The sequence below is a fragment of the Gopherus flavomarginatus genome, chromosome 21 (genome assembly GCF_025201925.1).
Source record: "Gopherus flavomarginatus isolate rGopFla2 chromosome 21, rGopFla2.mat.asm, whole genome shotgun sequence".
Classification (NCBI taxonomy): Eukaryota; Metazoa; Chordata; order Testudines; family Testudinidae; genus Gopherus; species Gopherus flavomarginatus.
This window is the reverse complement of record NC_066637.1, coordinates 1635208-1661124: the sequence shown is the minus strand read 5'-3', so window position 1 is coordinate 1661124 and position 25917 is coordinate 1635208. Positions and strand designations below refer to the sequence as shown.

The window sequence follows — 25917 nt, the reverse complement described above, 5'->3', positions numbered from 1 at the left end:
TCTGGCTTTGCACAACCCAATACCATGAACAGCATACCGAAGGTAGCCTTCAGATAAGAACTAGGTAAAGTTGTTAGTAATCCCATTTTTGCTAAGGCCACTCCAACCCCAACTTTGGATAGTTTAACTTAAGCTGCATTTATCAAAATCACCTAAGCAAATTAAGTACCCAGATCCTACTGATTTTTAATTGGAGTTGGGTATCAAGCTCCACTGAAAATCCCTTAATGACTTATACAAGAACAGCAAATGTGTGAAAACTCAGAGCTAATCAATCTCTCCAAGAGTGCACTTGCTTCCCTGCCCCCCCATTAGATCAGTAATGCAGAAAGACACTAAAATGTTAGCTCCTAGGAGAAATGAGTCTAATGCTATGATTGCAGGAGGAAAAGTGATTGTGTAAATATATTCCATGTAGGCAATAGTGTAGCTGTGATGTTGTCAGGATATTTGAGAGAAGGTGGGGAGGTAATATTTATTGGACCAACAGCTGTTGATAAGAGCTCTGTATAAGCTAGTTTCTCCCATCTCTCACCTATATTCCACTAACTTAATGTTTTAGCTGGCTTGGAATCATATGCAGGCATGGTCTGTGATCCTGCACTATAGCTACAAGCTGCCATTTTGGTGAGAGGAGAATCAGCCCAGTAAAGGACCATCCTCCTGCAGAGAGGTGCTAGAACTACTCTCTCTCCCTAGCCTGCTGGTGACAAAGGGCACAGCTGGGGCTTTACCCTGCTGCTCTCATTTGTTGGTGTTGGCAACCAGCACAATTTAGGAGCTATAATGGTGAGCTACGGAAGAGAGTAGGCTGGGCTCACCATAGACCACATGCAAGGTGAGGGTTTAGCTCATCTATCACCCTGAGAAAGTCCTGGAACCAACTTGGCACAACAGCTGTTTGATTGCTCCATGTAAGGGTGGTTTGAAATGTCTTGAGTCAAGGCTTGACATTGTAAGTCTTCAGCAATTTCTTTAAAACTGGTGGCTGTATTATGTAACCTTTACTTTACATGCTGGTGTTTTTAAACTCAATCACCATGTGCAGTGATCAAGGACAGACAGCTGAGATGGTTTAAATTATCATACCTCTATCAATACTGAGTTACTAATTCCAAAAACAAAAGGATGCATCACGTAAAAACCCACCAAAAAAAAGCAAGTTCTCAGATGTTTAACGGTTGTGGTAGGAGACTGATGAGCAACTTTACAATCTAGCAGTACTTTGTCTATAGGGCTTGTATCACTAAGATAGGCAGGGTCAACTTTTTACACTGAGGGCTGTCTGCACAGCTTGTGAAAAGTCATGTTGTGTGCTTAAGGATACCAGACTCTAATGACTATCTCTGTCCTTTAACACTACAGCTGTTGACAAAGCTCCTACATTTAAGAGGAAGTTCTCCAGCAACAGATAACTAGTACATCAGCTGTGAGGCAATTTAAGGGAACTGAGAATTTCAATTACTTGAATCCCCTGCTACCATTACAAAAAGCTTTTGCAGACTGTGGCTGAAAGTCGCTTTGGCTCTGAAGCAGATTTAGTTTAAGAAGTTTGTCAGTGCACGTATCAGAATTCAACCACATGATGCTAGAGCATTTCACAGGTAGCTGATTAGATTCCATAATGAAGTACAGATTAGAGAACTAGCTTCCAGGGGTATTTCTTGATTGACACTATACACAGTACCTTGATTTTCTGGTTATTGTTAACTGCCACTCTTAGAATACTAAATTACTCAAGTCACAAAATGGGACAATATAGGGCAGCAAAACAGCGTAAGTGCCTGCTTTATTAGCAGTACTCAGACTGATAGCCATGTGGAAGACATTTTAGCATAGTTCATTTGTGATAGGAAGGCCAGAAACATTCTAAAAATGGTAGTGGGGCAAAAATGGGATTTGTTGTAAGTGTACTTAATAGTATCTAATAAATAGCTTGGAAGAGAACTGTTAGATCATACTTCCTCTGTGGGTGAAGTAAGACTACTCTTCAATGTTTTCTCTTTGGAAAATGACTATTTAATTTGACAAACATGCATCAGATAGAGAGCCACCACAGGAAAATTAATTATCAGATCTAGAAGCCTCCCTGCAGTCACTGAAAGCTGACCAAAACCTTTACATTTGACATGTTTTATTTAGCTTGATCATTTCAAGTAAGTTTTTTAAAACAAAAGTATGAGAATAAAATTCAAAAATCTGTCAAAATGTAAAATGCCTTTGCTTCAAAGGATGGCATTTAAACAGTATTTAAAGGTTTAGACACAATGAAAGTCTACAAAAAAGTTATAAATACAAACCAAAAGTTATTCAGCTGGTTTTGGAACTTCAAGGTGACATAGGTCCAGCAGAGAGCACTACAGGAGGAGAATGTTCTACATAAATATACTTTAATAGTTCAGCATAAATACTTGACCATTTTACTATGCAAATTGTTATACTAAATTACAACATGTAGACAGCAGTGCTCCACATCTTAAGATGGACTTAAAAACATGTCTTAAATAACTGGCACCCTCTTGAGCACAATATGGTTGTGTTTACCACTCCCATTACAATAATTGCACAAGCTCAGTGGAAGAGAGACTGACTTGAGGTTTCAGTTTAACTTTTGTGGGGACACAAATTGCTTGTTGGCATAGTATTCAACAGCCAGAAGTGAAGAAATTGCATCAATTCACTGCATCTGTCCAAGGAAATAGGCAAGCTTCACCAAAATGAGCCCTGTATCTTGCTTAACATTAGCTTGAGAATAGCACAGGAGCTAGATATAAAAAATACATTTTCAGTAACAAAAACATGTTTATAGAGCTGAAAACCTCAAAGAAGAAGCTATCCCATGTTCTTGCTTCCATACCAGCTAAACAAGAGCTACAGGAGAGGGGAATACGTAACAGAACTATCCTTTCTTTGTAGGTTTCCTACTGGTTACTACAAAATTTGTGATACTAAAAGCCTGACTGAGATAACCAAATGGTCCACTGATTGGTATTCCCAACTCCCAAGTAGGAAACTCAGTGAGATTTTCATTCTTTCCAGCTGGTAGCGCTACCAAGGGTCAAAGTGTGACATACCAGTCTAAGCTCCTTTGCCTAATATAGGAGTCCCACCATCTTGTCTAGTCATCCTTGCCAGCAGACTGATGTTCATGACATGAAGCTCTAGCAAGAGGTTTTGAAGCAGGATCCCCAGGACTTCCCGGCAACATGTGCAGAGGTTTCCAAAACAAAACAGAATTTGAAGTTTGCCAACTCTATCAAGTTGGATTTATACAGTGACTTTGTTCCACCCACTGTGAAGTCGTGGTAGACTGAAGTTTGTCAACACAATCTAGTTGCGCTATAACCCTGTCTCAAGCTACATTCTGATAAGGCACTGTCAATAACCTATCAAAGTCCGAGTGTCCTAGTTCAGGATAACGGGAAGAATCTCTGCTGAAAGTCTGCAGTAGAGAGAACAGACTCAAGAGCTGTAGAAAATGCTTTATCTGTTGGGAACTTAGGATATTTCAGTGAGTTAGAATATCCTACAGCATCTTCCAAATGAAGAAGCCTAAAGATTTGAGAGATTGAATATCTGGGTTTGTCATATGTAGGTGAAGTTTAAATTCATACAGTTTTCCCACTGAAAAAATGCAGAGCTACCATCTCACCCACTATTTCACGTCATCATTCTTTCCTAAAGGACATTAATGCTTGTTTTCAACTAGACTATGCTGCATTTTGAAATTTAAGAGCTTTGTAGGAACAGCCAGACACTCAAATCAAGGAATTAGCAGGAAATTTCCTCTTCCAGTGAAATGTGCTTTTAGGTTAAATACAGGAAGTAAAATTAAGCCTGCCAGATCACTTAAGTCTGAAAGCAGAACTTACTGATTACAAAAGCAAATAGCGATCTAAACAAAATTCAGTCTCTATGCACTAACTAAAGGCCCTGATTAGCATTTACCAATTGCTCAAAAATTCCAACAGCTGCTTTATTTGACTTTGATGAATAAGTTGTTATTTTGATGAATGAGTAATAATAACGTTAGGTTCTATCACTCAGCAAATTGATCCGTTTATAAACTCTAAATTTACCTTGGCTTAGCCACCATTCTTTATCATGAATGTTTGAAGCAACATAAAATTATTTTTCTATATACCAAATACACCTCTACCCCAACATAATGCTGTCCACAGGACCCAAAAAAATCTTACCATGTTATAGGTAAAACCGCGTTATATCAAACTTGCTTTGATCCACTGGAGTGCACCCCCCCAGAGCACTGCTTTGCCACACTATATCTGAATTCGTGTTATATCAAGTTGCATTATATCAGGGTAGAGGTGTACTGTGTAATAAATTACTTTGCTCAAATCCATGGGACAGTTCCCAAGGAAGCTCTTCTTTATTTCCTCCCTTTAAATAAGTTCTCCCCTAAAAATACCACTCTGATCTACTTCCTTAGTGTCTAAATAGTGAGAATACACCTTCTGCATTTTACAGTGTCCCCAACTACTATCCAGGACCTAGCTGCTCAATCGAGCACAAATTTTGCCATCCTTTATATAAAAAGAGTCAAGTTAAAGTCTTTAGAGCTTATGGAACATCAATAATAAATAGCAAATAACCTCACTAGGCAAGACCATACTGCAGAGATTTTTCTGCCAAGTTCAACTGCAGGCTAAACAGTTTAATAGAAACAAAAATGTTATTCATATCTGAACGTCGATGGAGAAGGATGTTCTTCTCCAAGAGATCTTTGACATGAGCGCCCAGCCCCTAAAGTCTTCCCCGACTCTTCTTCTCAGATGAATATTTGCTAAAAAAAAAAAATTGAAATGTATTTGACATTTCACTCAATCTAAATATGTGAATCATTTTTCAAATGAAAAGTTTCTAAAGAAACATTTTCCTCGTAAGGACCAATAAAAGCACAAGCTGCTTGGGGTAATGAAAATTCTGTATAAAAACTTACAGTGCCGTAGGGGTTTTTAACAATTAATTTATCACACATTTAAGGTTGCGGCGGAGGGAAATTTCAAACTTCATGACTCTCAACCTTAATATCCTTGCACTGAGCTTTTTATGCAAATGCAATTTAACAGGTTCTTCATGAAAGCATGAAGAGTGACTAAAGTTTATGGTGGCTCTCAGCATATTTAGAGCCAGGTATTTATATCCTCATATCTGCACATCTATAATGAACCCAAACTCTGTGGGTGGAATTTTCCCTCAGATCATATTGGCAAGGACCTGGGCAAGAGATCTATCTTCCTCTGGAGCACTGAGCAGAGCATTAGATCTGCAGGTATATCTTACCAAACCAATCTCTCCCCTTTCAGAGAGCCTCTGGAATTAGCGAACTTCAGTCCTCCCTATTTTCTGTGTTTCCACAAAACACTGCCACAAAGAACTGAATTTGATGGCAAATATAAAGTGTTATGATGTGGAAAGATGCTGACTGCAGAGTACTAGTGAAAGCTGTCTGATCAAAAGCTACACAGTGCTGCCTGGAAGAGCAATATTGGTGCTTAAGTAACAAGTGATTTTTTAAAAAATATCTGTTTTGCCCAGAGTTCTCTTATCAGAGCTTTTCTGTGGCTAATGCTGCACCTTCTCCATCCACAGAAAAGTGCTGAAGGACATTGCACCCAAAGAGACCTCTAACTTTCTGCCAACTATGCTCTCTACAACAACATTTTAATCTTTCAGGGTTTTTACTTCCTCCCTACTTGCAATTACTGATCAATCCATTTCAGAGTTTCCAAGCACCAGTTTGCCTCCTGCCCTCCCCCAAAGTGACACTGGTTATTTGTAATGAATTCACTTCAAGCCAGAGATAAGTTTTTCTACTGTTAACGTAACTCATTAAGATTCTGATTATGAAGATTCTGGCGCTGCCTGTTTAGGTTAATGGCATTATCCAGAGTGATACTGTCGTCTTCTTGTGTAGTTTGTGGCATAAACTGTCGGAATATGCTGACACTTCCATGCCAGAAGGTGGGTTCAGGCAGCCGTCCCACTATGCTCCATGTTCGAGTTTCTGGATCATAAGCTTCCAATACGTCTGAAAGTTCAAATGTGTTATCGTAGCCACCAGAGACATAGAGCTTCCCACCAAGCACAGCCAAGCTCCCTCCAACATGAACCTACAATTAAGAACAAGGTATTAGAGATGATCATCCTGGCTTAAGAAGGAGCTCTTCAGAGAAATGAAACTCAAAAAAGTGTCATACAAAAAGTGGAATCTAGGTCAAATTACAAAGGATGACTATACCAAAAAACAACAGAAGCATGTAGGGACAAAACCAGAAAAGTCAAGGCACAAAACAAGATAAAACTAGATAGGGACTTAAAGTGTAACAAGAAAACTGTTTAAAAATACATTAGAAGCAAGAGGAAGATCAAGAACCCATTACTCAGTGAGGAGGGAAAGACAATAACAGAAAACACAGTAATGATTGCAGTGTTAAATGCCTTTTTTGTTTCAGTTTTTACCAAAAAAGTTATCAGTGACTGGACAACCAACAGAGTGAATATCAGTGTACGTGGGGTAGGATCTGAGGCTAAAATAGGGAAAGAACAAGTGAAGAATTACTTAGACAAGTTATATATCTTGAAGCCAGCAGGGCTTGATGAAATACATCCTATAATATTTAAGAGATCTCAGAGCCATTAGCAATTATCTTTGAGAACACATGGAGGATGGAAGAGATCCTAGAGGACCGCAAAAGTGCAAATATAGTGCCTATCTGTAAAAAGGGGAACAAGGACAACCCAGGGAATTGTTCTCCTTAACCAGTGAGGAAAGGACATGAAGCAATGGGCTTAAATTGCAGTAAAGCAGGTTTAGGTTGGACATTAGAAAAAACTTGCTAACTGTCACGGTGGTTAAGCACTGGAACAAATTACCTAGGAAGGTTGTGGAATCTCCATCACTAGTGGTTTTTAAGAATAGGTTATACAAACTCCTGTCGGGGATGATCTAGATCAGGGGTCGGCAACCTTTCAGAAGTGCTGTGCCAAGTCTTAATTTATTCACTCTAATTTAAGGTATTGCATGCCAGTAATACATTTTAACGTTTTTAGAAGGTCTCTTTCTATAAGTCTATAATATATAACTAAACTACTGTTGTATGTAAAGTAAATAAGGTTTTGCAAATGTTTAAGCTTCATTTAACATTAAATTAAAATGCAGAGCCGCCCCCCAGGATCGGTGGCCAGGACCCAGGCAGTGTGAGTGCCACTGAAAATCAACTCGTGTGCCACCTTCGGCGCGTGTGCCATAGGTTGCCTCCCCCTGCTCTAGATAAAACTTAGCCTTGCCTCTGTGCAGGGCACTGGCCTGGATGACTTACCGAGGGCCCTTCCAATCCTACCTTTCTAGGATTATGCCCATTTAGGTGGATACACTAATCTCTAGCCTAGCAGTTAGTCCCAAATGTGTGGGTCCTCTGCTATTGCTGGCAATTGCTGCTCTGGAACAGGTATAGTGCTCACAGGCCCCAGCAAGTGACACCAACCACCATGCCAACACGATCGTAACAGAACTGACAAGTCCCAGCCAAAGGGTCAGCAGCATTAACTCCAACTAAAGGAGCTATAATTCAAGAACCACAAAACAACAAGATACAAACAAAGATCTCTGCTAACCTATGCAGCTGCACCACATGATGGTTTGGGCACTTACGGCTTGTCTACACTGTGCATTAGTACACACTAGAGAGGTGTAAATTCTAGTGCACAATAGTGTGTCACAAACTAACTGGCCCACTTGGACCCTCCTAGTGTACACTAAAAGTTCCCTGGTGCATTAACGTAGTATTGTATACTACATTAATGCACACTAGGGAACTTCTAGTGCAGGCCAGCTAGTGCATGACACCCTAGTGTGCACTGGAGTTTATACCTTTCTAGAGTGGACTAATGCACAGTGTAGACAAGCCTTCATTGTTCTCTATTGGTCATCTAAACTACAAGCGATCTGAAATAAGGACTACCTTTTGCTGTACATGGCTGAACATACTGTTAGCATTCACTTAGTTTATTTTGTGTTGTAACAGTTCTTAAATAATTAAGTCACTCCCCTGCCCCAAGAAGGTTATAATCCAAAGGAACTGTTTCCAGCAGTTTTTAAAATGAACTCATTGTCAACCTACCTGGAGCATAGGAGGGATTTTGTCCCATGCATTCTTCATTGGACTGTAAACATCCACTTCAGCAGAGTCATCTCTGTAAAAGAAAAAAGGAAACCACTCTTCAGAGAGCTATAAAGGCTCCCCCCATTTCATCAAGCACAGGTGAAAATAGTCCAAGGAAGTGCCTGAAGTGCTACATAAGCATTTTTGCTTCCACCTGGTTACATCCACAAACTCATGTGCACACTGATCAAATTGCACTTGCACTAAGACATGAGTTATGGTGCACACTCCAAACTCCTATATGTGGCTCCTACGATGCAGCATCAATGGCCAGCCCAGAAATCAATGCATCTGCATAGCCCCAGGGGCTGAAGAGCTATGGACTACGAGTGGGATGCATCATTATGCATAGGAAGTCTCATTACTTGTGAATTGGCGCTTCTGTCCAAAGAACGTGACTAGCACTACTCTGCTTCTCCAAAGTCAAAACTGCACTTTAAAAAACAAAAAATTCTGATTTTGAAAAGATTATCCAGCTAGTTGGGTGCAGTGAACCATACACTGAGGCAGAATGAGCCCAGAACATCCAAGCAATGTTTCTGTCTTCCCCTGCCTACAACCAAGTATGGGCTGGATGAATTAACTATAAGGTGGATACAAAGCTGGCTAGATCATCGGGCTCAACAGGTCGTGATCAATGGCTCCATGTCTAGCTGGCAGCCGGTTTCCAGCAGAGTGCCCCAAGGGTCGGTCCTGGGGCCAGTTTTGTTCAGCATCTTCATTAATAATCTGGAGGATGGCGTGGACTGCACCCTCAGCAAGTTTGCAGAGGACACTAAACTGGGAGGAGTGGTAGATACGCTGGAGGATAGGGATAGGATACAGAGGGACCTAGATAAATTAAAGGACTGGGCCTAAAGAAATCTGATGAGGTTCAAGGACAAGTGCAGAGTCCTGCACTTAGGATGGAAGAATCCCATGCACTGCTACAGACTAGGGACCGAATAGCTAGGCAGCAGTTCTGCAGAAAAGGACCTAGGGATTACAGTGGATGAGAAGGTGTATATGAGTCAACAGTGTGCCCTTGTTGTCAAGAAGGCTAATGGCATTTTGGGCTGTATAAGTAGGAGCATTGCCAGCAGATCGAGGGACGTGATCATTCTCCTCTAGCCAGAGTTGGTGAGGCCTCATCTAGAGTAGTGTCCAGTTTTGGGCCCCACACTACAAGGAGGATGTGGAAAAATTGGAAAGAGTCCAGCGGAGGGCAACAAAAATGATTAGGGAGCTGGAGTACATGATTTATGAGGAAAGTGGGATTATTTAGTCTGCAGAAGAGAAGAATGAAGGGGGATTTGATAGCTGCTTTCAGCTACCTGAAGGGGGGTTCCAAAGAGGATGGAGCTAAGATGTTCTCAGTGGTGGCAGATGACAGAACAAGGAACAATGGTCTCAAGTTGCAGTTAGGGAGGTTTAGGTTAGGTTGGATATTAGGAAAAACTTTTTCACTAGGAGGGTGGTGAAGCACTGGAATGGGTTACCTAGGGAGGTGGTGGAATCTCCTTCCTTAGAGGTTTTTAAGGCCCAGCTTGACAAAGCCCTGGCTGGGATGGTTTAGCTGGGGTATTGGTCCTGCTTTGATTAGGGGTTTGGACTAGATGACCTCCTGAGACCCCTTCCAACCCTGATATTCTATGATTCCATGATTCTATGAACTTCTCCATGGTTATTCAGCTGTGGTGCCTGCCCAAGACAGAATGCAAAATTATTTGTATTACAAATAGTACCTAGAAGCACAACTGTGCTATGCTGATAGTTGCAGGCCAATCCTAAACATGTTATTTAAATCTATTTATTTTCAAAATGTGCACTTTTGGGTCCCACTACAGATAAACTTCCTGCAAATTTGTACCGGATAAAATAATCTGGCTTTGGTGATATGAGTGCACAAGAACATTTTAGAAAAATAACTGATATTCTGGGGTGACTTAAATCTTTCCCCACCTAAAATTAACCCTGAAAGGATCCATGTTGGACTGAGACTTCAGCCAGTGCCAATTTTAGACCGAGGTGAGGTGGACAGCGGGGTGAATAAAGGCTGGAGAGAGGTCTGTAATGGAAGAACTGACAGCAGCACTATAATCCCACAAGGCTTCTTTTACCCATTCCACTCATGAGTCAGGAGTGTGACAGCAACAGGTGAGGGATTATTGTGACACAGAAATGCAATTTGCTGGCATACAAATATGGAGACTGCCTCAGGGCAGTCACAGCAGTGCTTAAAGTAAATCCAAGAAAGTCCTATCAAGAATGAAGTTGGAAGACTACCTAAGAATACAGAATCTTCTACTTAATTCAACCACTAATTAATTTGTACTTCTATTTTAACTGAATCAGTCTCAAAAACTAAGTTAATTGAATTTAAAGTACAAACTACGTACACCTCTACCTCGATATAATGCTTTCCGCAGGAGCCAAAAAAATCTTACTGCGTTATAGGTGAAACCGTGTTATATCGAACTTGCTTTGATCCACCGGAGTGCGCAGCTCCGCCTCCCTGGAGTGCTGCTTTACCGTGTTATATCCAAATTCGTGTTCTATCGGGTTACATTATATCAGGGTAGAGGTGTACTGTATTAGGATCCATTTCAATTGGTATAGACATCTTCTATTGGATAATTCAGTGTCTGGCTATAAAGTCCTTTTATTAAAGTTAAAAATTTGAAAGAGAAGAAAAGTGAGTCCAGGACAATTAGAACCGAGTATTAAATTTTTCAGACATTGTTACTGATTTTCCAAGAACTACCGTGTCTTTTGCAATCTATGAAAAGCAATCTAGTGATGACAGAGATAACAAGATCTGCTTATTCCAATCAAAGCAATAGCAACAGAGTTTGTCGAAATAGGAGGAAGGTGAAATAAATAAGACTCTATGCAGACATCCCAGAGCACCACCTCTCCTGATGACCATTCATTTAGAAGCCATCATGCTTGTAAAAGGGTCTGCTTAGTATACCGCAAAATCCAGATTTTTGAACTATAGTTATTATTAGTTAAAAACAGGGTTGATTTATTTAAATCAATGTTATTTAAATGCTTGATTTTAATCACCAAGCAGGAAACTTTGATGATTTAAATCAAGAATTTTAATCTTGTTTTGCATTTGTACTATAGTAATTTTCTTAAATAAAGTTGATTCTCACTGGTTGGTAACCATTAAAACATACTGATTTGCAACTAAATATAACCTTTACACTAAATTTGGTGTGTCTTTTTGTTAACCAGGAGGATACACTATATTGATACACTTTATTTAAGCAAATATAAAGCTTAATTTGCATTTATTCAGACTCTTACATTTTACTTTTTTATTATGTTACATAATTTTTTACTTGTGATTTATTGTCAAGCTCAATTTGGAAATTCTGATTCAATAAAGTGCACAAAAATCAGCATTTTAATTTTTTTTATTAGTTAAGTAAAATTACCTTAAACATGCAGATACATAAGAAAAAAAAAAGTACATCAAAACATGTTCTGCATTTACTGATTTGTTCAAAAAAAGTATTATCTGTAGTTAGTGAATTGAACTGATTGTTTCTGGTCCCCATTGTCCTTCAAGATTTTGGAACTAGTTGATCTCAACCTCTCAAACCCAGTATAGATTGGAAGAAGAAAAGCTTTTCTCCTTTTTCCAATGTACAATTTCTTTCTTAACTTTGACTGAACTAGTCATAGAACTGAATTATCTGAATATACCAAAACGAAAAAATATTCTTTGTGCATCTGCAGAAGATCCTACTACTGTCAAAAGCTGATTAAGCACTTCAGCAAACTCTGGTTATAGGTGCTTGGCCAGTGACTTCCACCAACAGCAAATGTGCTGCTTATTATTATAATAACTTAATACAGTTTTAATATATTATTGTAAGTTTAGGCCTTAACATAAGTTGTCAACTTCAATTTTAATTTTATAAGTTTATTTTTTAAAAATAAACCTGTAAGAACATAAGAACGGCCGTACTGGGTCAGACCAAAGGTCCATCTAGCCCAGTATCTGTCTACTGACAGTGGCCAATGCCAGATGCCCCAGAGGGAGTGAAGCTAACAGGCAATGATCAAGTGAGCTCTCTCCTGCCATCCATCTCCATCCTCTGATGAACAGAGGCTAGAGACACCATTCTTTACCCTTCCTGGCTAATAGCCATTTATGGACTTAGCCACCATGAATTTATCCAGTTCCCTTTTAGAACTGTTAGAATCCCAGCCTTCACAACCTCCTCAGGTAAGGATTTCCACAAGTTGACTGTGCGCCGTGCGAAGAACTTCCATTTATTTGTTTTAAACCTGCTACCTATTAATTTCATTTGGTGACCCCTAGTTCTTGTATTATGGGAATAAGTAAATAACTTTTCCTTATCCACTTTCTCAACATCACTCATGATTTTATATACCTCTATCATATCCCCCCTTAGTCTCCTCTCTTCCAAGCTGAAGAGGCCTAGCCTCTTTAATCTTTCCTCATATGGGACCCTCTCCAAACCCCTAATCATTTTAGTTGCCCTTTTCTGAACCTTTTCTAGTGCTAAAATATCTTATTTGAGGTGAGGAGACCACATCTGTACACAGTATTCGATATGTGGGTGTACCATGGATTTATATAAGGGCAATAAGGTATTCTCTGTCTTATTCGCTATCCCCTTTTTAATGATTCCTAACATCCTGTTTGCTTTTTTGACCGCCTCTGTGCACTGCGTGGACATCTTCACAGAACTATCCACGATGACGCCAAGATCTTTTTCCTGACTCGTTGTAGCTAAATTAGCCCCCATCATATTGTATGTATAGTTGGGGTTATTTTTTCCAAAGCGCATTACTTTGCATTTATCCACATTAAATTTCATTTGCCATTTTGTTGCCCAATCACTTAGTTTTGTGAAGAACTTCAAAAAGATCTCACAATCTGCTTTGGTCTTAACTATCTTGAGTAGTTTAGTATCATCTGCAAACTTTATCACCTCACTATTTACCCCTTTCTCCAGATCATTTATGAATAAATTGAATAGGATTGGTCCTAGGACTGACCCTTGGGGAACACCACTAGTTACCCCTCTCCATTCTGAAAATTTACCATTAATTCCTACCCTTTGTTCTCTGTCTTTTAACCAGTTCTCAATCCATGAAAGGACCTTCCCTTTTATCCCATGACAGCTTAATTTACATAAGAGCCTTTGGTGAGGGACCTTGTCAAAGGCTTTCTGGAAATCTAAGTACACTATGTCCACTGGATCCCCCTTGTCCACAAGTTTGTTGACCCCTTCAAAGAACTCTAATAGATTAGTAAGACACGATTTCCCTTTACAGAAACCATGTTGACTATTGCTCAACGCTTTATGTTTTTCTATGTGTCTGACAATTGTATTCTTAACTATTGTTTCGACTAATTTGCCCAGTACCGACGTTAGACTTACCGGTCTGTAACTGCCTGGATCACCTCTAGAGCCCTTTTTAAATATTGGCGTTACATTAGCTAACTTCCAGTCATTGGGTACCGAAACCGATTTAAGGGACAGGTTACAAATCTTAGTTAATAGTTCTGCAACTTCACATTTGAGTTCTTTCAGAACTCTTGGGTGATGCCATCTGCTCCCGGTGACTTGTTAATGTTGAGTTTATCAATTAATTCCAAAACCTCCTCTAGTGACACTTCAATCTGTGACAGTTCCTCAGATTTGTCACCTACAAAAGCCAGCTCAGGTTTGGGAATCTCCCTAACATCCTCAACTGTGAAGACTGAAGCAAAGAATCCATTTAGTTTCTCTGCAATGACTTTATCGTCTTTAAGCGCTCCTTTTGCATTTCAATCATCTGGGGCCCCACTGGTTGTTTAGCAGGCTTCCTGCTTCTGATGCACTTAAGAAACATTTTGTTATTACCTTTGGAGTTTTTGGCTAGCTGTTCTTCAAACTCCTCTTTGGCTTTTCTTATTACACTCTTGCACTTAAGCTGGCAGTGTTTGTGCTCCTTTCTATTTGCCTCACTAGGACTGACTTCCACTTTTTAAAGGAAGTCTTTATCTCTCACTGCTTCTTTTACATGGTTAAGCCAAGCCATGGTGGCTCTTTTTTAGTTCTTTTACTGTGTTTCTTAATTTGGGGTATACATTGAAGTTGGGCCTCTATTATGGTGTCTTTAAAAAGGGCTCATGCAACTTGCAGGGATTTCACTTTAGTCACTATATCTTTTAACTTTTGTTTAACTAACCCCCTCATTTCTGTATAGTTCCCTCTTTTGAAATTAAATGCCACAGTGTTGGGCTGTTGAGGTGTTCTTCCTCCCATAGGGATGTTGAATGCTACTGTATTATGGTCACTATTTCCAAGCGGTCCTGCTATAGTTACCTCTTGGACTAGCTCCTGCGCTCCACTCAGGATTAAATCTAGATTTACCTCTCCCCTTGTGGGTTCCCGTACCAGCTGCTCCATGAAGCAGTCATTTAAAGTATCGAGAAATTTCATCTCTGCATTTCGTCCTGAAGTGAAATGTTCCCAGTCAATATGGGGATAATTGAAATCCCCCACTATTATTGGGTTCTTAATTTTGATAGCATCTCTAATTTCCCTTAGCATTTCATCATCACTATTACTGTCCTGGTCAGGTGGTCGATAATAGATCCCTAATGTTATATTTTTATTAGAGCATGAAATTTCTACCCATAGCGATTCTATGGAATATGTGGATTTTCTTAAGATTTTTACTTCATTTGAATCTACATTTTCTTTCACGTACAGTGCCACTTCTCCCCCTGCACGACCTGTTCTGTCCTTCCGATATATTTTGTACCCCGGAATGACTGTGTCCCATTGACTGCTCTCAGTGCACCAGGTTTCTGTTATGCCTATTATATCAATATCCTCCTTTATCACAAGGCACTCTAGTTCACCCATCTTATTTAGACTTCTAGCATTTGTGTACAAGCACTTTAAAAACTTGTACCTGTTTATTTGTCTGCCCTTATCTGATGTGCCAGATTCTTTTTTATGTGACTGTTTATCATCTGATCCGGCCCTTACATTATCCTCTTCCATCCTCTGTTCCTGACTATAACCTGGAGATTCCCTATCATCAGACTCTCCCCTAAGAGAAGTCTGTGTCCGATCCACATGCTCCTCTGCTGCAGTTGGCTTTCCCCCATCTCCTAGTTTAAAAACCGCTCTACAACCTTTTTAATGTTTAGTGCCAGCAGTCTGGTTCCACTTTGGTTTAGGTGGAGCCCATCTCTCCTGTATAGGCTCCCCCTATCCCAAAAGTTTCCCCGAGTTCCTAATGAACGTGAACCCCTCCTCTCTACACCATCGTCTCATCCATGCATTGAGACTCTGAAGCTCTGCCTGCCTACCTGGCCCTGCGCGTGGAACTGCGAGCATTTCTGAGAATGCCACCATAGAGGTCCTGGATTTCAGTCTCTTCTCTAGCAGCCTAAATTTGGCTTCCAGGACATCTCTCCTACCCTTCCCTGTGTCACTGGTACCTACATGTACCACAACCACCAGCTCCTCCCCAGCACTACACATAAGTCTGTCTAAATGCCTTCAGAGATCCACAACCTTTGCACTAGGCAGGCAAGTCACCATATGGTTCTCCCGGTCATCACAAACCCAGCTATCTATGTTTCTAATGATTGAATCTCCCATTACTAACACCTGCCTTTTCCTAGCAACTGGAGTTCCCTCCCCCGGAGAGGTAACCTCAGTGCGAGAGGCAACCCCAGCACTATCTGGAAGGAGGGTCCCAACTATGGGAAGGTTTCCCTCTGCTCCCATTGACTGCTCTGCTTCTCTAGGCCTTTCTTCCTCCTCAACAGCACAAAGGCTGTCTGAGCAGAGGTGGGACAATTCTACAGTGTCCCGGAAAGCCTCATCAACATACCCCTGTGACTCTCTTAGCTCCTCCAGTTCCGCCACCCCTCAGATTTAAAAAAAAAAAAAAATCTAATTTTTAAATATTTTAAAATCAGTTTTTATCCACCGTGGTTTAAAAAAAAAAAAAAAAAAAAAAAAAAAAAAAAAAAAAAACACCAACGCACAAGTTTTTTTTTATGGTTCCCAAGGTACATGCTTTATAACCAGTTTCCTTAGTTTGAGCTACTTTGGGAAGCAATCTCAGAGTAGACGTGTCTACGTAGAGGAAAGATGATCTATGGGAGTCATGCATTTATAAATCACACTTGTTTAATTCAGTTCTACGGACCCGAAGATTCTAAACAACTTAAATATGCGGGGAATCTCTCCTTCCAGCTGTTGTATACCTCAAATAGAGCATTAATAGGAGTTTCATGTATTCAAGTGAAGAGCAAAGACAACCCTCGTAGTGATATTACTTTAAAAATCCTAAAGTTGCTGTCAAGCCACTTCTACAGAGAAGAGTTATCACAGTTTACAATGTTTATTATAACAGTGCTGCATGAGGCAAATACTTCCAAGAATGAAAGTGAAAACACACTGCTTGTGTGCTGGGAGGGAAAACAGGAGCAAGAATGATTCCACATGCTTTTCTGAATAAGAACAAGGCATTCCCATCTCAAGGTTGTTTCTAATATAGAAGTAACCCAAGAGGCTAGTTTTGTTGTGATGCCATATTTATAACTGTAACTAAGGTTGGTTGTAAAGAAAAGGGAGTTTTATTCTCACTTAATGAAGAAAAAACCCACCTAAACTGAAAGTTGGTTAATAAGTTACCTTCTGGTCCCATGTATATGAACCTATTGCTTTGAGTTTGTCCTTATAAACTATCAGAAAAATCTCTTTTGCAGCTTTTTTTCAGGGGGAGGAGAGGAGGAGTGAAGAAGAGGAAGAATTTTTCCTTTGCTGTGTCAGGTAATTTTCTCAACTGCTTACCCAATGAATCACCAATGACTTCCTGCTGCTGCAGCAACCCCGACAGAGGTATGTATGGGCCAACTATTCAACCATTAGAAATTCTAAACCTTGAACTACCAATCTGCTGAAAACAGCAAGTAAAGTTGGCTCTGCAAGTGTACAGGATGGATATTTTGATGAAAGAACCTTTTCAATATTAGCTGAATATTGAAAGAGGGAGAGGAATAACTCTAAACAGCCGTTGGAAGCCAAGATGCAGGACTGAGCAAGAACAAATCCAAATGCAGCAAATAATACAACTTACTGCTTTACACAAACCCAAAAGGTAATAAAACAAAATTTCTAGGGACTAAGTTTAATGTACATTTGCTCACAAACAAAGACAATACACTAGATGAAGGGTTTCAGTGATGGAATGCCTTTCAGTTTATTTAAGTGGGTAAGTATTTGAACTCAACTCACAATGGTAAATCCTGGTTTAGAAACAACAACAAAACATTTCATCTCATGTTCTCTTTTCTCATTTCACGTGCGCTATCTCCTGTACCATTTAACATTCCTTGAAGCTTATTCGTTTCTATGTGTGTATTTAAAGTTATAGTAAAACTGAATTAAAAGCCAACAAAACTCAAGGATTGTACTTTAAAAGTAGATTTCTCCTCAGTCCAGATTGTAAAATTGCCTCCATTTCCCAAATTGTGGATTTGGGTCCAATCCTTCTACACTATTTCTCAAAAACAAAAAACAAAATCAGTCTACCATGGGGTGAGGTGGGGTGGAGAATACAATATTACTTACCTTATAAAGTACATAAGTCCACTAAGAGTCACAGTTTTTGGTGCAAAAGACCACGGAGGCAGCTGTCCACAGTTCACTAGGGACCAGAGGTCAATTTCAGGGTCATAACATTGTATAACCATGGATTCTTTGCCTGCTAGAGAGCCAATAGCAAAGAGTTTGCCACGACAAGATGTGGTGGAACAGTTGTCCATTGGGTACAACATAGGCTGCAAAGCCTCCCAGGCATCTATGGAGTGGTCGTAACGTTCTGTACTGTCTGAGGCTATGATATACAACAGTCCATCCAAGACTGTAGAGCTGTGGTATTCTCTTGCTTTCAACATTGGAGACACTTCTGTCCACTCATTCACACTAGAATTGTATCTCCAGACACAGTCATAGAGCCTTGACCCATCTGATCCTCCTACAGAAGAGAACACATCTCATCAGTAAATATTTTGCACTATATCCCATTGTATGTGGGGAGGAAGAAGAGGAAGGGTTTTATGTAATAACTCACCCTTTATTAGGTATTCAAAAAGATTACTTTCCAATACTATAACAAATTTTGCTACTTCCCCAGCCTACTTGTTATTAAAATATTCAGGGACAGGAGGAAAATGGCAGTTTGTTTCACAAGAATTTTAAGGCTAAGGGTACCACTCAACCTCAAATTTATTTGGAAATCCAAAACGGGCCTGTAAATTAGTCTCCCATTACTCCCAGTATCTCAGAGGAGATTCCCTCATGTGGTGCCCAGACAAAATCTGCTGCATTATCAACACAAAACATGTATCCTATGTTTGGCTAACTTCCTAATCCTTTTCTCCCTTTCCTATTTACAACCCCCATCGTACCCCTGATGAGAGGGCTTGGAGCTGGTGACCCAATACAGAGCAACTTTCAACAATGATTAGCCAGCAAAGGTACTGATAAGAGTCCAACTCACACTTCTACAATAGCTGACAACTGTATCAGTGGAGCAAACCTAGCATGCAAGCTCCATAAACTAAAGAACCTGAGACACCTGACCCCACTTCACTACTGCCTCATACAAAAATCTGCTTCTGAGCCTTCTGTTTACATCTCTTTTCCTCCGAGCTACAACTGTAATGCGAAATACAAAACAGTTATCCGTGCATCTTCAATGACAACAGATCCTGTGTGCAAGTACAAAACTCTTGGAAGAAGTCAGCAATCTCAACAAGGTGTATGACAAAATGTTTGGCATTCAGAATTCCAGGTCAATCAACCTTACATTGTTTTTTAATATTACCATACGTGACTTTCTTTGAATGCAGCAGTGTTAATACAAAATTATTCCGTTTTAGCACATCATCATGTTTATGACATAACAAAAAGGATGCTTATGATTTAAGTCAAGTCAGAGATTGAGCTTTCTGTTCACTTAGGCCTGGTCTACATACAACCTTTATTGGTATAACTATGTCTGTTCGAGGTGTGACTTTTGAGGACATGGTGATACTGGTAAAAAGGTGCGTCAAACAGTATAGCTTCTTTCTGTTTGGGTCCCTTTACAGTGGTATAACTGCACCCACACTGGGGGTGAGGTGGGAGGTTGCTGCTTTATACAGTATAGTTACAGTGGCAAACTGACAAGAGCCAGAGAGAACACCAGAGAAAGAAACAACTTTTGCCCTTCAATACCATAAACACACTGCTATGCCAAGGTCAATGACTTTCAATGTCATTTAAAGTCCAGAGTACCAGAAGACTTTCTGGTACTCTAGACTTTAAATGACATTGAAAGTCATTGACCTTGGCATAGCAGTGTGTTTATGGTATTGAAGGGCAAAAGTTGTTTCTTTCTCTGGTGTTCTCTCTGGCTCTTGTCAGTTTGCCACTGTGAGTGTTGTGATGAGGTGAGGATTTTCCCTTGTTATGTTGCATGTGAGTCTTACCGTTGCGCCTATGTGAGTTTTACTGTTTTGCATACAATACTGTGTTTGCCTCAGTTTTCCTGTGTGCTGCACCAATACCTCAGTGGTGGGAAGAGGAGTGTGAGACTTAGGCTGAGACTTCTGAGGCAGGTCAGGCTGCTCCAACTGCCTGAATATATGCTATGACCGGTGCCCTTCGTAACCTGAAACCCAGGAGGGGGACGCAACCAGGTGACGACCAGGTGACTCTTTGGCCCAGAGGTGAGACAAAGACAAGGAGGAGCAGCAATGGGGGTGTCTCAGGGCCTGTCGCTGGAAGCTGGCAGTCTGCTTGGGGGGACTGGAAGAATCCAGGGCTTCTGGGCCAGGACTCCCCAACACGGACTTGGCTGAAAGTCACTGATTTCTGTGCTAACAAGTTCTGTTCTATGCTGTGTTCTTGTCAACTAATAAAACTTCAGTTTTACCAGCTGGCTGAGAGTCACGTCTGACTGCAGAGATGGGATGTGGGGCCCTCTGGCTTCCCCAGGAGCCCCGCCCAGGCGGACTCGCTGAGGGAAGTGCACGGTGTAGAAGGGGATGCTGAATGCTCCAAGGTCAGATCCAGGAAAGTCGAGGCTGTGTAAGCTTCTTGCCTTAGAGACAGCAGCTCGGAGAGAGGAGGCTCCCCCAACGTCCTGACTAGCCTCATATGGAGTAGTTCCAGAGCATCGCCCGCTGACTCTGTGACAAGTGTACATGGTGTACTTTGTGTTGCACCCTGTGTTATTTACTTTTTTCTAAGTTCTGCTTTTCTTACGTGTTCTCAGCAGGAATTTCAAAACCATCTGAAATCAGACTCTTATCCTGTTGTCTTGAGCAGACAGTTGGGAAGTTACACCAACATGGGTCCTGAAATGCTGTCTACATACTAACTAGTATTAGTCATTATGACTCAGCTGCCTGTCTGAGATCAGCTACTAAATCCATCCCAAAACGAGAAAAACTATGGAAACGGAACCCCTGTTGCAAAATGAAATCTTGCCTTTATGCCAAACATCTGAACAGAACTTCAGACATGGTCCATCTGTGAAAAACCAAGAACCACTGTAGGAAACCTAAATATTTTCATTACAAATTTAAACATTAATGTAACCACAAAGTGGAAGATTCTCCTGGACGATGGACCCCACACATTAAAAATAAAGTGTTCAGGAGGTGGCTTCTCCACACAGTCAAGTAAGTAATATATAAAATTGCATACATACTTATTTTCCTGTTCAACTCCGAGTTCCACGCCTATTAGCAACTCAGAACAAATCTGACCCATGAAGCAGCTTATAGCCCCAATCAGAATAACAAAATCATTTCAGTTTTATACCACACACTGCACTAGCCTGTACTTAGAACCAACTACAGAGCCCTGAAGTCTGTCACAACAAAAATGTAGACAAAAACCTTTATACAGACTTGTATGCAAGCCTCCAAACAGAACAAAGTGTTACTGCACCGTGGAGATGCCAAGGTCCCTTTGAAACAGGCTGCTGGAATGCGTGTCTGCTTATAATGTATGCAACACACTCGTTCAACATTTTCAGAGAAGCCAAGGAATCATTTCCCTGGCATTTAGCATAGCAACAGAACGGTTTCTGAGTCTTTGCAAGAGACACTCTACTTACGAAAGCACATCTCACTTCAAAGAATCGTTATTCTGAGAACTCAAAACAAGCCACACTTAGTCCATCCTGGGACTAATGGCAAAGAAAAAAGAGAACTTTTTATAAAAATACTAGTGCTCTGAAAAGTCAGGGATCTCAGTTCTGGCCTCCCCTACAGCTTTGCCGATGCCCTTTGATCTTTAAACCTAAAGTAATTCCACTATCCCTTGCCAGACCTGGGCTCCCTCCAGAATGATGGCCCTTTCACCAGATAATACTCCTCAGGGCATCAGCTCCAATGTGTCCCCGTCCTTACCTGTCACGTAGATGTCGTTGCCCAGCGCCGCTATGCTGTAGCCACCGCCCAAGTGCTCAGGAAACTCGGCCAGGTAGCGCCAGTGCCCCGTGCGTGGGTTGTAACAATCAACGGTGACCAGCTCATCACAATCACGGTCACAGCCGCCAATGAGCACAAGGATCTCTGCCAGGCCGGTGGAGGGTCGTGGCCGCATGCGTGCACATGGCCCCTGGTCGTGCCGGTCATAGCGGGCAGCCTGGAAGTCGCGGGCCTCCCGCAGGAGGCGCAGGCAGGGCTGGCAGCGTGCCACGAGGGGCTCGCCCTCCACATGCGCTAGCAGGTAGAAACGGCGCACAAAGGGCAAGCGTACGTGGGCCAGGAGCTGCGGCAGCAGCGGAGCACGGGCAGCTAGGTCGGCACGCACCCAACGCAGTGCCAGCTGGAAGGCAGCCTCCTCCTTGGGCACACACAGCTCATCGTCCTGTAAGTAGGAGATGAGCCGCGCCAGTGGCAACCGCTCCAACTGCGTGCTCAGCTCACCCACATGGCGCAGCACAAAGCGGTGTGCAGCAGCTGCAAGGGCTGGGCAAGCAAAGGCCTCCGCGAAATCCTGCATGTCCAACGCGTTGGCTGGCTCCAGCTGCCGGGCCAGCCAAGCGCCGCATGCCTCCTTCACAGCTGGGAACTGCAGTAGGTCGGCAGCACGCAGCAGCCGCTCTGCGATGTCAGGGCCCAGCTGCCCCACCTGACCAGTGTAGGCAAAGTCAAGCAGCAGCGCCAGGCACTCAGGGTCCACCCCATGTAGCCGCACCCGCTCGGCCCGGGACTCCCGCAGTGACCCACCGAACATGGCACGGAAGTAGCCAGAAGCTGCAGCTAGCACAGCTCGGTGCGCCCCAAACTCACAGCCCCCGGCCACCACTGTCACATCAAGCAGGCTCCGCTCAGAGCGCAGCGCACTCAGACCCCGTAGCAGTGCCACGGCATGTGCTGGTTCCCCTGGACCTCCGCCTCCTCCTGCTGGGCTCGGTTCCATAATATGCCTGTGGAGGAAGCAACACACAGTGGGTTAGCGTGGGGCTTCTCAGGCACTCACAGCCTGTATAAGGACCAGACCCAGCCCTAACCACACGTGATTCCCGCCCCCATCCCATGGTCATCCACTCCCTTAACTCCTAGAGGCCCACTGGGCCCAGGTGGCATTCAAGGGCAGAGTCCACAGCTTCGTACACCCCTTCCCCCACACACTCATATCAGGGATAGCCGCTCTAGTTTAGAATATTCCCAACAACAGGGGGAAGGGGCCTCCTTAACTGATTCCACCCCAGCAGGGAGACTCAGCTTATACAAGGCTTTGTAGAAACCACAGGGATTTGGCAAGCTTTCCTCTGCAGTGAGGGGACTGCTTCTAGAGAATTGTTTTGTCCTCACAGATGCACCTAGCAGAGCCTCACACTTGAAAATCAAGGCAGGTGAAAAGACCAGTTCTGACTTTAAAATAAAATAATAATTAAAAAAATGTTGAGGATGTTCAAAATTGTTTGAACACAGGTCTGGAGTGTAGTTTTCAGTTTATCCACACATATGGTCTCAATTTCCTATACTACAAACTTCGCTGGGGAAGAAGAAAGGTTAGCAGGATAAATGCACAGCACATGAATTTATCACTTCTACTAGCCTTTCTTGGTTTCAAATATAAGTTTTGCTTGAATACAATGAATTTCTTTGCCTCTCTATTCCAATCCAACCCAATATCTAAAGACATTTTTGAGGACTGGTTGTTACAGTCAGAATTTATTAAAGGAAGAAATAAACATTATGGTAAGTCATAGTTATTTAAATGGGCACATAAACAAATGGAATGTTACAGAAGAAATAAGAGCTGGAAGTTCTTATTCCATTTAGAGAGAGCACCTGCAATCTGTACTTGCAAAACACTGTAGTCTACAAAACTGAGTATTTTACTTTACTTCACAAAATGAACAAGCTGCAAAGACAATCTCAATTACAAGATACAGTTTCTCACTGAACTATAACAGTAAAGCTATGTAACTACAGGTCAGCACATACTGTTTCAGTTGCTTTTATAAGCACTATGGTACTAATCATACAAGCTACAAACATTTTAACAGAATCAATGAAGAGTGCTATTTGCATGCCTCCAATAAGGGCAATCCTATTACTTGACAAACATTTAATAATAAAATACACAAAGTCAAGCTTGAGCAATCAGAGTATATTACTCATCGGTAAGGCTACGTTTTAGTCCTGGGTATTTTTAGTAAAAGTCAGACAAGTCATGGGTAGTAAACATGATTGTCCATGATTGTTACTATATACTCCTAATTAAAAATTAGGGGGCAGCCCTGGGAGATACTGCAGGGGCAGCATGCGTCCATGGTGAGGAGGGTGGGGGGGAGGGGAAGAAGAAGCTCCCTATCTGGCTCTGCATGGCTCCCGGGAAGCAGCCGACATCTCCCTGCAGCTCCTAGCAGGAGGGAAGGCCAGGGGGACTCCACGCACTGCCCCTGCCACAAATGCCAGCTCTGCAGCCAATGGGAGCTGTGGGGACATGCTGGACGCTTCCGGGGAGTCCTCCCGAGGTAAGTGCCATCCCACATCACAACCCTCTGCCCCAGCTCTGAGCCCCCTCCCACACCCAAACTATGGCTGCTGCTAGGAGCCGGGGGAGACCAGTGGCCCGAGACTGCCCCAGCAGCAGACAGTGCGGCTGTTCCAGGGGCTGCCCAAGCCGCTTGGGCAGTCCTGGTGGACACCATTACCACCACCTGAGAGGAGTCCCTCCTGCTGGCCACCGGACACGGAGCCAGCTGCACTGGCCGTTACGGAAGTCACAGAATCCGTGACAGACACACAGCCTTACTCACTGGCAAATACATTTGGTTTTCTTATTTTCCCCCTTCAAACCTTCCATTTTCCCCCTTTATTTGGGGATATCTGACAATCCAGTAAGAGAGCTTTTGAAGTGCTCAGCTGCAGGTCTACAAATGGGATGATTATATAGTCTTAGGAAACAAAAAAAAAAAAAAAGGAGTTCTGTATGCATTCTACTATCTGCACTGTGAATGTATGCTATTAAAATTCCTTGCTAGATTCATTCTGCAGGACAAGTATTTTCACATAACTGTAACAAAACTAAACATTTAAATGCCTAATGCTGCATTCTTTGTGCACTCCAAACACCCACTGCAGTCAGGGAAGCGAATAGCTCCGTTCACACCAGATACTCATTTACAAGGACTGCTGCGCACATGCAAGAACTAACAACCCACAGAGATTTAGTATCTTTCACAAAATGCAATGTATGGTCTTCATGGGATTAAAGGAACAGAAGTACAGGTTAGATGCCTTGGGATGACATAGCAACAGCTCCTTGTTTTGGCTCTAGCATCCACAACATACCTCTAATTGGAATCTACCTTAGGACATTAACAAATAACATAATTACAGCCATGTGGCAAAATGTCTCCACAAATGAAGTCCCTCACTACAAGAATTCCAAATACTATACAGACTAAGTAACAATCTAGTCTATGAAATAATGTTTTAAAATATAAATATAATTATAAAATAGCTTAGTTAGTTTACTCTTTTCTGGCTCTAAGCAGGACTACAGTAATTATGAAACAATCTTAGGACAATTTAAAGAAAGGAAGAAAAAAAAGGTTCCTCAAAGAGAAACTGTCCTCAAGTCAGGGAAACTGGATAAGCTGAACAGTCGTTAAAACATTCTTCCCTACATTTCTCAAATGTGGAGACTTAGCAAGATGAATTATGTAATGTGCAATCAAACCACTGCTCAGTATTTTTTACAGTTCAGTCTTAGAAAGAGCGTCCAGATTTAAAGTGAATAAGAATAAGACTGACTTGGATTTGGGTGGTATGTTGACAGAGCAAGGTGAATTGATTTAAATCAAAACTTTAAATAATTGATTTTAATATTGTTTTGCATTTGTACTTTTTAGTTATATTCCTAACAAAAAAGTTGATTAATTGCTTGGTAAGAAATAAAACATGTGGGTTTGCAACTAGATATAATGCTTACAGTAAATTTGGTACTTTCTGCTAACGAGGGAGGTAAATAAATGTGTGTACATGTAGTGTAAGCAATTATATAGTTTAACATGTTTATTCCAATTAATATTTGCATTTTGTATTATGTTAAATGGTGTATGATGCATTTCTTATTTACCAGATGATTTTTTTACTTGTGATTTGTGTCAAGCTTGATTTGGATGGAAAATGAAATGAAATTTAAAATGCACAAAAAAGGTTTTA

The 25917-nt window shown here is 41.5% G+C and overlaps 1 protein-coding gene across 2 annotated transcripts in view; it reads right to left on the bottom strand.

Annotated features, from left to right (window-relative positions):
- Positions 1–4007: 4007 nt before the first annotated feature.
- The window catches only part of KLHL21 (kelch like family member 21), a 28226-nt gene continuing 6316 nt past the window's right edge, over positions 4008–25917 (bottom strand). For both annotated transcript variants that reach the window (XM_050931591.1, XM_050931593.1), the window contains exons 2-5: positions 21637–22661; positions 17801–18206; positions 8145–8217; positions 4008–6134 (exon numbers count right to left, since the gene is read on the bottom strand). In XM_050931591.1, coding sequence (XP_050787548.1) covers positions 5841–6134; positions 8145–8217; positions 17801–18206; positions 21637–22661 — 1798 coding nt within the window. In that variant the 3' untranslated portion in view covers positions 4008–5840. The remainder of the gene's footprint in view (positions 6135–8144; positions 8218–17800; positions 18207–21636; positions 22662–25917) is intronic.